We start from the raw sequence: 13,679 nt of genomic DNA, 5'->3' as shown, positions 1-13,679 counted from the left end.
ATAAAGCCCTCCTTACACCTACCGCTAACTGTCATTAGGCACTTTAGTTCCACTTTTCAAGTATTTTATTCATTTTAATTGAAAATAAATGCCTTTCCGAACTGATATGTGATGGAAAAGGGAGACGAACGAGTTTGGCAAAAGGTGGATTTGAACTCGGGTCGAACGCGTCAAAAAGCTACGTTTAGGCACCATACTCCCACTCCCACTCGCCATACTTTAACCTTGTGTGGCCCAACCAGACATTGCCTTCCGTTTTCGGCAATGTAAAAAAAAGAAAAGAAAAACTACTTTTTCTTCCCCTCGCTTGGGCCCCAAGTGCACAGGGGCCCGTGCCCATAATGCCCATTGGATAATCCAGCCCAGATCACTGTAGTTTATGGTTAGCACATTTGCCTTGAACCTCCAATCCCGCCAATCCGGGACTGGAGGTTTGAACCCCCATCATCCACCCCCCCAATGCACAGTGTTTGCATGTTATCCCTGTGCTTTGGGGGTGGGTTCCTCTGGTTTCTCTGGTTTCCTCTCTAGTCCAGAGACATGCATCGTAGGCTGACTGGCATTTCCAAATTGACTGTGGTGTGTGAATGTGTGTGCGATTGTGCCCTGTGATGGGTTGACACCCCATCCAGGCTGTCCCCCACCTTGTGCGCCAAGTTCCATGGGATATGCTCCCTGCTTTTTTTTTTTTTTGCCTGTGTAGTTTAAGCGGTATGGAGAACGGAAGAGATGGAAAGCTCTTAACTATGATTTCTATGCGCTTAACTATGTGCAGCACTTTTTGTATTACTTACATACAGAAAACTTACCCTGACTGTTTCATTTACATAAACATGTTCACAAAATGCTGTTAATCATATATTTCAATTTAATGCAGTCCAATTCAGTACAAAGCTCTTTAACAAAAAAATGTTAAATGCATAAGGTCAATCCATTTTAGAAACATATAAAGGTATTTTTAAATACATGATGAGCTTGTCCAGCATCAGGACATCTGAATCAGGACTTTAGAAACAAGAGCAATGGTGCAAGTGTTTGTGGCCAACAGCTAATTCTCTGTTAAATGCCTGCAATCATTTTATTCATATAACCTATTATTATTTTACTTTTTACAAAAAGCAAAAAAGATATAACAAATGAAAGTACAGGTGAAGTACAAAAGCAGTTTAACGTCCTATAGATTTCTTTAAATGGTGGATTACAATTGTGTAAACATATAAACTAAACAATTCACTTACAAAACAACATCTATTTAAGGAGTGGTCAGGTGTAAGTGCTTGTGTCACTGTCGGTGGGCAGAGATGAATCAATAGCAGTGTACTGTATCCTGAAACCTCCAGCAGACACAGATGAATCCGCAAGGAACTTTAATGTCATAACGTTACCTGGAGAAAAGGCAAGATACAGACAAGATTAGGGACAGAAAATCATACCTGACACACTAGATGTATGACTTGCTGCTACATCATCTAAAGTTAACATTTTGCCAGGAACATAGGTAAAATCCTTTAACATAAAATAAAACTACAAATAGATTAAGTTTAAGCCTTACATACATTTATTAAACAAAAAAAAACAATAATTCTGAGGAAGGTGAAATACAATAAATATGACAATGTGGTAAAACACGTACCTGTACTAAGAAAATCTTCAGGTAGTTCATCTCCACAGTACCTATAAAGAACACACAGGTCAGGCTGTGTAGAATAATGTGTACAAGATAAACTTGTAAATAAACACCTTCATACCTTCCAGCAAAACCTGAGATATCATCATAACTGTCATAGATCTCCAGATAATCACTGATGCAGCCTACATCATCCTCAACGTCGAAATCAAGGAACTGCAGGTGAATCCTCTGGCCATAGCGCACACGAATGTGCCAGTAGCAGATCTGCTCATCAGGATACTCATCTGGAAAGCCTGGTGACTGTAGAATCTTCTCCTGTTCTGTATGCACACCTCCACACTCTTTTGCTGTAAAAAGTTCATTAACTCATTTTTTAAAGATAGTCACTTTTCTATTTTAAGTTGAATGCCCCAAAATGCAAATCTGCTCTAGGACATGAGACTGATGGATATGAATTCCAAATGTTTAGAAAGGAATAAATAGTCACACTCTTACTAGATGTACTGACTTTACAGACTGTCAGTCCTTTGTGTCACTGACTGTGTTTGCATGCCCATCAACATTCCAATATTAATCGAAATTTGGCAATATTCTAATTCAGGGGTGTCCAATCTTATCCGGAAAGGGCCGGTGTGGGTACAGGTTTTCATTCCAACCAAGCAGAAGCCACACCTGAGTCTATTGAAAGCCAAGATCAACTGATTAAACAGGTGTTACATCAGGTGTGGCTTTTGCTTGGTTGGAATGAAAACCTGCACCCACACCGGCCCTTTCCGGATAAGATTGGACACCCCTGTTCTAATTAGTACTGACTGTGTCATGTAAACACCGCAATCCGATTGCCCGATTCAGATTAAGACAATATTCTGATTCCCCAAATTCTGACTCCCACTCCTGGAATATGCCTGATTTAATCAGAAATTTGCTGCATGTAAACAACTTATTCAGAAAATTCACTGAAAGGAGATGTAAAGTACTGTGCAAAGGTTTTAGTCACTCTATTTTTTTTTAGTACAAACTTTGTTATAGATTTTTTATTGTATGACTTCTACATTATCAACATAGTACAAAAAAAATTTTAGATTCCCAAACATTTGTTTTCCAGGACAAAATTTAATGCTACAGAAAAATGTTTGTGTGTCACTAAAGAAAGTAGCATATTAAGTAAGAGACCACTTTTCAGACTAAAAAAACACAATGAGGGCTGCTGGGTTTTGCTGCAAAAATAAGAAGCAAGTGCAACAGTCAAAGTCTCCAGAAGAACCATGGCTGGTTCTGCAAGATGTTCAATAAAACTTACAGCTCATTTCCTTATAAAACTGCACAAATTGTACTGGAGACTACTATTTTTATTTTTATTTTTTTGTCACACCAAATATTGACTTTGTTTCATACACTACTGTTTACGGCTCTTTAATGTATTTTTTTTAATGTAGAAACATTTAATTTCATTATTTTGAAGGCATCTTTGCGCTACAGCATTTCTTTGCATGTGCCTATAACTTTTGCACAATACTGTATGTGCATGCTCAGTCTGCAAGGAATTGTGGGTGCTAACAGATGCTTAGCTGTAGGCTAGGTATTTAAGAATGGCAACTCAGGCATACTTACAACAACCATGTATACAGGAATATTCCAATGCCTGTACATATATAAACATGGTATTTGGAATATGGCTGCAACCCGAATATAGACCTTAAACGGAATTCCACGTGCATGTAAACGTATTCATTATCTGCTGTGACCCTAAACATCTATCCATCTTCTATACCGCTTATCCTTTTCAGGGTCACGGGGGAACCTGGAGCATATCCCAGGGAGCATCGGGCACAAGGCAGGGTTCACCCTGGACATGGTGCCAAAACATCGCAGGACACAATCACATTCTTTGGACATGCCAATCAGCCTACCATGCATGTCTTTGGACTGGGGGAGGAAACCAGAGTACCCAGAGAAGAACATGCAAACACACACAGGGCCACGGTGGGAATCGAACCCCCAACCCTGAAGGTGTGCGGCGAAGGTGTGCGGCGAATGTGCGGCGAATGTGCTAACCACTAAGCCACCGTGCGCCCACTGACCCTAAACAAACTGCTGTAAAACTGAGTCAATAACTGTGTCAAACGTACAACAAGAACCATTCCCTCAAACACACACATACTGTACAAGTAAGCAGGTATGCACTGTTATTTACAGTATGTACCAGATATGAATGTGAGGCATGTTTTGAGGCATGATTTAGTCTGATTTTCTCAGAGTTACAAAATTCTATAATTCATAGAGTTACAAAATATATACTTCAGCTTTGAAGACTCAGTTTTAAATTCTATTGTTGGCTATTCATTTATTCATCTTCAGTGTCCGCTTTATTCTGATCAGGGTTGTGGTGGATTCAGGGAACTGGGCATGAGGTGAGAATACACTGTGGATGGGATGTCAGTCAATCTTAGGGTACTGTGCATAAACACATTCACACAGCTAGGGACAATCAAGAGTCATTAGTCCACGTACCAGCATGTTCTTGGGAGATTGGAGGAAACCCACAAATACACAGGGAGAACATGAAGAAACCACTATGCCTAATACAGGCTAACTAAGGTCAAATAAGTAAACTCTGTTTTGTCCAAGGACACGGCAGACACAAAGCATGCCTTTCAAAATTCTCTTGCACTTGCTCTGAAGAAGGTAAAATTTAAGTGACCATCAGAATTCTACCCCACCAAAACTTTGATAACCTTTGCCCCAGTATGTTTATGACATTATTGTGTCATGCAATCAGTACAAATGACTGTGGTCATTTGTACTGTAAGATTGTCTTAAAGGTATACATGTATGGACGCTTTTGTGCAGATTTGTGTGTTACAGCTGCTTTGAACTTGAGTTAGGTGAATCATCTGTAGCAGTGAACGTCACACAACTGCTCAGTCATGGTATAATTAAATAGTTATTATGTTTTCCTTGGTTCTTACTCTCAGACATATGAGTCTCAATGCAGATGACATACCCACATGTTCTCATTGTTGGCTGACACACAACTTGATATTTGGCTCCACAGAGACCAATGACTGCTGTTCTGGATATAAAATATAGAGCTTGCCACCCAGAAAAAGGGTGACTCTTGTCAGTGGTTACACCATTCACTATTTAGAAGGACACAAGTTTCTAACAAGAAACTGTGGGATTGCACTTTGCCTCAAAATGAGTAATTAGCATCCTTCCCAGAATTACTGCACTACGACTTGTCTATTGGTTCTTTTAGTATTACTCACAATTAGGGTTGTAGCAGTAGACATCCCACTTCTCGCTTTTGTTTAGCCGATAACCGTAATCGATAATTCCAACCTTTCCATATCCACAGTTGGTTCCAGATTTCACGATGGGATACCCGACACGGCCTTTATCAAACCATCCAGCTGCACACACATGAAAACCTTTGGAAAACAGAGAAATATTTTATTCAGACCTCTTATTGCCATAATAATAATAATAATATATAATAATAGTAAAAAAAAATACATATGTATAATAGAAACTACATATGCCTTATGAAGTGCCTTTTAAGGAAATGGGGCAGAGCTCTACAGCTCTATTCCAGCTGGAACTAGAGATAATACACTTTCTACTTTCCAGGCCAGTAAAATGTTTACAGTATAGCAAAACAAAGAAACTAGCCAAAATCATAGCAATCAAATATTGTGAGTTACAGTCATTCTAAGATGTGTGGAAAACTTTATTTTTATGGGTGTTGAAACACTTTACAAACTGCACCTTTAAACTAATTTTTATGTACTACGTGGATCTATAGCTGCCACGTGTTTTCCTGAAAACTCCAGAATATAGGGCTCTAGTAATACCTACATACACACACACACACACACACACACACATATATATATATATATATATATATATATATATATATATGTATATATATATATATATATATGTATTATTATTATTTATTTCACATGCTTTACAACTCTGCTGGAGTCTAGGAATGACAAGATTATTTCTGCCATAAAACATTCTTATTCACAGACTACACTGATAATGTTCTAGTAAATTATCTCATTCCTCTTCTAACTTCCAAGTAATCAAATCATAAGATGAACCTTATTCAGCTGGTAAAGGAGCAGTTCCCCAAAACACTAAAGAGGTACCTAGTAAATAATCTGGTCCCCATGGGAAATAGTAATTGGAGGAAATCCGCTCTACAATCGGCATTTTGGCACAATTAAAGCACAGCAAAGTGAGGAACTGCAGACCCCCAAGCATGTCAAAAATAATCATCCTAACAGACCTATCAGATGGAGTGCTTAGAATCAAATTGAGATGAATTAGGTTATGATCTGGTTAGTTAACAGAGCACAGACTTAATTCATTTTACTCATTTTCACAACTTAGAAAATGTGAAGAGAGCTTACAGGAAAAAAGTTTCTTTGATTAATGGTAATGAATTACTAGTTAGTCTTAATTTTGGATAGCTGCAGAATACAGTTTAATGCTATCTCTAATCTGCTATCTGGTTTTTATATTTTAAATATAAGTCCCACCTTTTTTAATCAGATTTAAAAAACAAACAAATTGGCAATAGGGACCTATTTGTCTGGCAGCTTCTAGTTGATCATAAGTTGCTAGTGAACCCCCCTCAAACTTGCACACAGCTTTGGCCTCCTTATATGTCAGCTGGTATCTCCCTTTGCGAGATTCCCGGTGGTACACTCCTGCTGCTTGTTCTGCAGAGAGAAAAGAAGAAAAAAAATAACACACATTAGTTACTGCTGTTATCAGCATCAGTGGGACGGCCCACAAGTGGATGTGGATCTGTTTAGTGTCCAAAGATGTTTGTAGGCTTTAGTTGTTCTTTAAACTATCTGGCTGACAGGGCAGCACCTAGAACAGAAAATAGAAGTCTAGAGGGTTGGCATCATCTTTGAGAGAAGTGAAACTCAGGCAATAGGGAACACAGTTTGAAAGGTTAAAGAACGAGCTGATTTAAAAAAAATTTTTTTTTAAATGTTAACTAAAAGACTTGAGGCAAATGTTCAAGTTGGCATCTGTGAATCTTTCCATGCCTTTTGGATGACCCTAGAGCATGACCCCAGAGAAGCTGCAGCCTACTCACCAAAAAGTTTCACAAGCTGCTCTCTTTCATCAAGATGCCTCTGAACAGAAAAGTGCATGGGGTAATAACGCCTCACTATCCAAAAGATGAGAATTCAGGAAAATACAATGATGTTTAGTGGTAAACAGCTTGCAAATGTTTTCCAGATGTGCTGTGCAAGAAACTGCCATGATATTAAATGGCTACAAGTGGCAGTGACTCTTTTTATTTGAACTCCACTTTACAGTTATAGTTTTATTCCTTAGGCTATAAACAATGTAAAATGTACCTTCAAATGTACCAGCGATCTTCCAAATTAAGGTCCTCTATTATACTCCTCTAGGGTTAGAAGTCTCAAGTAAAACCACACAAGCTTTAGAGACATGGTGGTAAATTAAAAATTATGTTCACACAGATTTCAGAAACTGGCAATACATTAAAGTTTGTTTTCACATACTGAAAAGTTTGTTTCACAAATGATGAATGACTCTGTTGTTGTGAGGTAGTTACCACAATGTGGTTTGAATGTAGCATTGCGACTGCGTAAGACAGTGAAGTAATTTCCCCTAGTTTACAAGACTCCTTCAGATGAAGGATGGACTCTTAGCAGTGAGACGGTCATAAATGCCTGTCTCGTAGTGTGAGACAGTGGCCAACACAAACACCAAACACACACACACACACACACACACACACACACTTATTTACTATTGTTGTGAGGACCTTACATTTATAATTATTAATGCAGTTAATTAATGCCATGCCTACAAATAAATCTAGTTAAAAGGAAATCTTAAAAAAAAAAGAAGGAAAAAAAAGAGAAAGAAACAGCTACAGTTCTGTAAGAAAATAAAACGGCTTTCTTTATGGAGACCAGCCAAATGTTTCCAACTAGATTAAACCTGTCTGATATTCCTATCCTTGAGCGGGCATTTGGTCCCCACCAACACAGCAAAATATGGCCCCCGGCAAGCCACCTAATATTTAGGTTACTTTTATAAGTAGTCAACAGTAATTACTGTTATAGCAAATACAAACCAACGTTTAATTGTAAAAACCAACTTTACCAAGCCAAATGGAGTTGTGAAGAATTCCATTCTTGTATCCCCAGGCCTCAGTCTCCGTCAGGACGCACGATAAGGCGAGCAGAGCGGATACAGTGTGCATGTACAGCATACTGAGAGCAACACGAGCGCCACACTGACGAGAATGAACAGATCATCTGCGCTTATCTTTAACAACAGCTGGAATAGTGCGCGGCTGTGGGAGGGGCGAGGGGCGGGGGGCGGAATCTGCGCTACGGCGCAAAGGAAAAAAAAGGCTACACACAATGGGCTATACACGATTTTACTGCTTCAAAACAGAAATTATCGAAATAATAATAATAATTAAGAGTAGGCAATGTCTGTTAGATGTCTCGCAAGACGGGCAGTCTGATTGGTCGGTAAAAGTTCTATGCGCAAGTCATTCAACCGGCAGGTCATGTGAATGGCGAGAGAACGCACCTGAATGTTGGGATTCATTTTCTTATTAAAACTCTAATCACTGGAGATATTTATAAACGTATTAAGTTATACGTCTGTATAAAAATAAAGCTTTAATGAATAAATAGTAATGTGATTATGCTGGGTGTGTGGTGATACAACACAGAGTTCATGAATCCTATAGATACACACTAAAGCTATTTTCTGCTGATTTTATTTTTGTTTTATGTATTTTATTTGATATTTTATTGATTTTATTTTTCTGCTTTTGGACTGTTTCTTGTTGCAGGATGCAGTAATTTTATTTTCAGTAGATAAATTGTAAAATAGGGGTTAGCCTGCATTTTCCTTTGTTTCACACTCAGATACAAAGGGGAAATCCATCCATCCATCTATTTTCTGTACCACTTATCTTACACAGGGTCTTGTGGAGCCTAGAGCCTATCCCAGCGAACTCGGGGAACAAGCCGGGGGACTTTCACAGACAACAGACAATTTGGAGATGCCAATCAGCCTACAGAGCATGTATTTGGACTGGGGGAGGAAACTTGAGTACCCAGAGGAAACCCTGAAGCACGGGGAGAACATGCAAACTCTGCACACACAAGGAGGCAAACATGCTAACCACTAAGCCACTGTGACCCCCAGGGGAAATCCAATAAACTTTATATTACCTGTAAATGTATGTCAAATACATATTCAAAAAATTCACATTGATGTGCAGGATGGATTTACTGTATGTGTAGTGCATTTAGGTAGAATACTAGCTATTAATAAAGTTCCTAAAAACTAAAAAACAATTATCCTGCAGAGATACCACAAATATTAATTCTGCCATTAACCCCAGCTGAGGAGAATGCTGAGGCAATATTGCCAGTGTGTTGGAGAATGCCACCATTCAAATCTTGCTTAAGGCCCCCAATGGCTACAACTGGCCCTGAGTTTTTAAATCACACTTTTCTGTCAGCCTCAGTGCAAAGACTGTGTAAAGTGTGGTGAAGGAATAATTGTCTCAGGTGGTTAGTCTTTATGTCATGGCTTAATGCTACAGGGTTCAGTGCTTCCTGTATAGACACGTACTGCACTGCACTTTACTGTTCCATCTATTGAAACTGTATGTCTGTTTCATGTGTTGTATATTGCTCCATGGTCATGGAGTCATAATATATCATCGTATGTGTATATAGATGGGATGACAATAATCACTCCCTTGATATTAAGTTCCTGCATGTTCCAATATTTTGTGAAAATCCTTCCCAGAAGTGTAGAGGCAGTTGCAGCCAAAAGAGATTATTCATTTTTAAATTAATACTAAATAACTAAACACATTATTAATTTAGAAAGAAAAGAGCAGGCGTGTGGGTAATTTTGTACATAAAGTAGAAAATTACACTGGGTCTGGGATTTATATTTCAAGAAAGCTTTAAAACGCATGATATTATAACAGCAGATGATCATTTTATACAAGAGGCACTTCATTCAGTATATTTTATTGTTTGTTTCCATAATACTGTCCTAAGTAAACAATTTTATATTGCACAGCCTCATGACTCATGATATGACCCATCTGGGTTTAGGGGTTGTCTTACGGTAAAACATTGCTCATATGTGTTGGCATGGAATATTGTCTCTGCTGGAGTTTGTAGAAGACAGATTGAGTAAGATTTTCTTTGGGAAAGATATTCTTGGGAAGCTATAGAGAAAGTTAATCCTCTTGATCTTGTGATAATATTTATATAGTCAAAAATGACTAAATGGAAAAAATGACAGGGTAATCCTGGCTAAGATCATTTTTCATTTTTAATATAGCACATTAAACACTGAAAACAGTCAAGTGTAGCCAAAAGTGCAATTATTAAAGTGATTGTCATAATTATTGAGGTAAACTTGCTAAAAGATGAAAATATTAAACATACTGTATTTTGTCTCAGGGTGCAGTGAAACACTCGGCCGTGCCTGTTTAAGCTTGCTTAGGTGCAGAGTCATAAGAACTCTTTGTTCACTACTGTTTTTGTAATGTTATCTGATGGCTGGCTTGCAACAACTTAACATCCTGTTATAAGTATCTTAAACTGGAAGTGCATCTCTCTCTTTCCATGTGTGTGTGTTCACCCATTACCGTCCTGCTGTTGTGAACCAGGATCTTTGAGGTTCCCAGTTACAGTGCCGTCCACTAATATTGGCACCCTTGGTAAATATAAGCAAAAAAAAAAAAAAAAAAAGTCTTTATTGTTTAACCTTTTGATCTTTTGTTAAAAAGAATTCGCAAAAATATTCTGCTCTCATGGATATCAAACAATTGCAAACAAAACACAGGCTTATAAAAAAAAATCTTTGTTAAATATAGGTGTGCAACAATTATTGGCATTCTTTTAGTCAATACTTTGTGCTACCTCCCTTTGGCAAGATAACAGCCCTGAGTCTTCTCCTATAATGCCTGATGAGGTTGGAGAATACATGGCAAGGGATCTGAGATCATTCCTCCATACAGAATCTCCCCAGATCCTTCACATTATGAGGTCCATGCTTGTAGATTCTCATCTTCAGTTCACCGCACAGGTTTTCTATGGGTTTCAAATCAGGGGTCTGGGGTGGCCATGGCAGGACCTTGATTTTGTGGTCAGTAAACCATTTTTGTGTTGATTTTGATGTATGTTTTGGATCATTGTCCTGCTGGAAGATCCAACCATGGCCCATTTTAAACTTTCTGCCAGAGGTAGTCAGGTTTTCATTTAATACCAATTGATATTTGATAGAGTCCATGAAGCCATGTATCCTAACAAAATGTCCAGGTCCTCTGGAAGAAAAAGAGCCCCAAAACAAAGAGCCACCACCATATTTAACCGTGGGCATGAGGTACTTTTCCATATGGCTACCTCTCTGTGTGTGCCAAAACCACCTCTGGTCTTTATTGCCAAAAAGCTCTATTTTGGTTTCATCTGACCATAGAACCTGATCCCATTTGAAGTTCCAGTAGTGTCTGGCAAACATTAACTGTAAAATGCAAAAATATAAATTCGTCCATCTGTGTTCCCAGCCTTTAGAACCACCAGGATAAAGTAGTTACTAAAGTGGTTATCACATAGTTGTAAAATTCAGGATGTGGACTTGTATTTAGAAAAAAACATCTGAGTTATCTATAACATCTCCATAAGAGTTACTGTTTGTTAGCTATTTTAATTATTTACTTTGATCCATTTGAATTTTGTTTTTTTTTACTGTTACTCTTTGTCCAGAAGGTGGCAGAACCTCACAATAAATTACTTCATACATGTTTACTTCATGTTTATCCAGCAAGTGGCATCATTCAGCTACCCGTCTTCTACTGTAGTTAAAAAAGGGGTTTTGAAACTATTTCTGGTCTTTATATGAAGATTGGCATACACTTCTGATGAAAATCTCAGCTCCTACTGTAAATACCATTTAGCTAAAAGTGTTTTTGTAATAGAACAAAAATGGATTCTAGGTCATCGCTTTTTTCCAAGGATAATTATACCAGGTAGATTTAAAATTAAAAAGAAAATCACCTAAATCACAATATACTGTTTATCTGACTTTAAGCTCTGAAAATGTCTCATCAACAATCACTATATTCATGATTCACACAAAAATACTCGTGAAATATTTTGGTATACGTTGTTTAGATTTTGTTTTGGCAAAATTATTGTAATTCTTTTTAGTAAAATATGGCAGCATTGTATGATATTCACATTACCTGCTTTGGCAATTGAAGTTTACAGAAACCTCTTTAATAAACCAGTTTATTTACATTAAAAGAATGACTACCATCTCATTTGCAAATTGTGCAAAGAGGAAATGTTTAATTATATGTTATTCCAGTAATTATAGATTATTCCAAATGTAGCTTTAAAAATAATGCTCTACATTTATTATTATTAAGTGAGATTTATTATCAGAACATGGTCTGTTTATAAAGAGAAGAGAGCATTGGTTATTTCAATAAATAATAGTGAGCATAAAGATTGGCCTGTTTCAGATTAGACTGCTTTTCACAGAAATACATAATTGAGAATGTCTGACAGAAGCAACTGAACATCCCATTCCAGATTTAGTCCTCCTTTGCTGTTATAATAACTTCCATTCTTCTGGGAAGGCTTCTCACTAGAGTTTGGAGCATGGCTGTGGGAATTTGGGCTTATTCAACTACAAGAACATTAGTGAGGTCAGGCACTGATGTCAGCCGAGGAGGGCTGATGTGCATTCAGCATTCCAGCTCAAGCCAAAGGTGCTCAATGGGGTTGAGGTAAGGGCTCTTTGTAGGCCACTTGAGTTTTTCCATTCCAGCCATTTCAAATCATGTCTTCTTGTACCACACTTTGTGCACAGGGGCATTGCCATGCTAAAAAACGTTTGGACCCCTTAGTTCCAGTGAAGGGAAATCTTAAATTTTTAACATACAGAGGCAATCTAGGTAATTGTGTGCTTCCAACTTTGTGGAAACAGTTTGGAGAAGAAAAAAAAAAGACACGAGTGTGATACTCAGGTGCCCACATACTGTACACTATATGACCAAAAGTATGTCTAAACATTTTTAGTAATTTGAAGCTTGAAATAGTAGTTTTTTATACACGCCCCCCCCCCTTAATATATAGAAAGAAGCAAAATGATCTGCCAATAGAATAAGAAAGTTTGAAATGTATAAAACAATAACAACTACAACAACCACCACCAAACAAAGAAACACAAAAAAACAGGAAGGTACCCTTCCTTCCTCAACTTTACTCCAGTCACAGTACTATTTTGCCTCACAGGGATGGCCCTGGGCCTATTCCACAGTTTATCCCTTTTAGTTAACCAGTAACACTTAGCGACTTTCATTCTCTCTGTCTGGAAAAAGGTCCTCCCCGTCAGCCAGTGACGTCGCTCCTGTCTGAGTGATCTGGCAGTGGATGCTATCTTTACACTCTAGAATACGCCAGCACTTCAGAGTTAACTACAGGGCTGAAACAAACACAGGGTAGAGCCCAGTGGAACTCTGTGTTTATAATTCTATCTATAGTCACTAGACTCACACTTATGACCCCTCATGGCACTCATGGCCATGTGCTGTGACATATGATTAAAGAATTACATTTACCATGTAAATGTAAGCTGCTGCGTATGAGCCCATGTGACCCTGCACAATAACTAAGAACATACATGCTTACATAGTAACATGACACTTTCTGCATTTTTCTTTTTTTGTGTCATGTTTAAGAGCAGGGAAGGCTAAATATTAAAAAGAAAACAAACTTCCAGTGTTTCTGAAATGAGTCAGTGAGTGAGTGCATGTAAAATGGATGTTTTCCTTTCATTTGTTCTCACCACACACAAACACACACACATTTGGAGAACATTTTGGAGTCACCGCCTTCCCGCGGTTAAAAACAATAAATGACTCTTATGCTGTTAAGATTACTGAACAGCCAGGATGTTTTTGATCAAAAAACAAAACAAAAAG

At 37.9% G+C, this 13,679-nt stretch overlaps 1 protein-coding gene across 1 annotated transcript; it reads right to left on the bottom strand.

Annotated features, from left to right (window-relative positions):
- Positions 1-848: 848 nt before the first annotated feature.
- Positions 849-7,959, bottom strand: tnfaip6 (tumor necrosis factor, alpha-induced protein 6). The gene is made up of 6 exons (XM_053626979.1): positions 7,802-7,959; positions 6,229-6,366; positions 4,900-5,061; positions 1,749-1,977; positions 1,634-1,674; positions 849-1,385 (listed from the first exon to the last, which is right to left on the bottom strand). Exons 1-6 carry the CDS (start codon positions 7,908-7,910, stop codon positions 1,264-1,266), a joined length of 801 nt encoding a protein of 266 aa, XP_053482954.1. The 5' UTR covers positions 7,911-7,959; the 3' UTR covers positions 849-1,263.
- Between the last annotated feature and the right edge of the window lie 5,720 nt (positions 7,960-13,679).

The sequence above is a fragment of the Ictalurus furcatus genome, chromosome 6 (genome assembly GCF_023375685.1).
Source record: "Ictalurus furcatus strain D&B chromosome 6, Billie_1.0, whole genome shotgun sequence".
Classification (NCBI taxonomy): Eukaryota; Metazoa; Chordata; class Actinopteri; order Siluriformes; family Ictaluridae; genus Ictalurus; species Ictalurus furcatus.
The sequence above is the reverse complement of the archived record's forward strand: the minus strand, read 5'-3'. Positions and strand labels throughout refer to the sequence as shown.

Coding starts and splice junctions, on each gene's coding strand:
- tnfaip6 (XM_053626979.1), bottom strand. CDS start 7,910: ATGCTGTACATGCACACTGTATCCGCTCTGCTCGCCTTATCGTGCGTC. Junction 1,978..4,899: donor CTACTGCTACAACCCTAATT/GTGAGTAATACT, acceptor AACTTTTTACAG/CAAAAGAGTGTGGAGGTGTG. Junction 1,386..1,633: donor TGAAGATTTTCTTAGTACAG/GTACGTGTTTTA, acceptor CCTTTTCTCCAG/GTAACGTTATGACATTAAAG.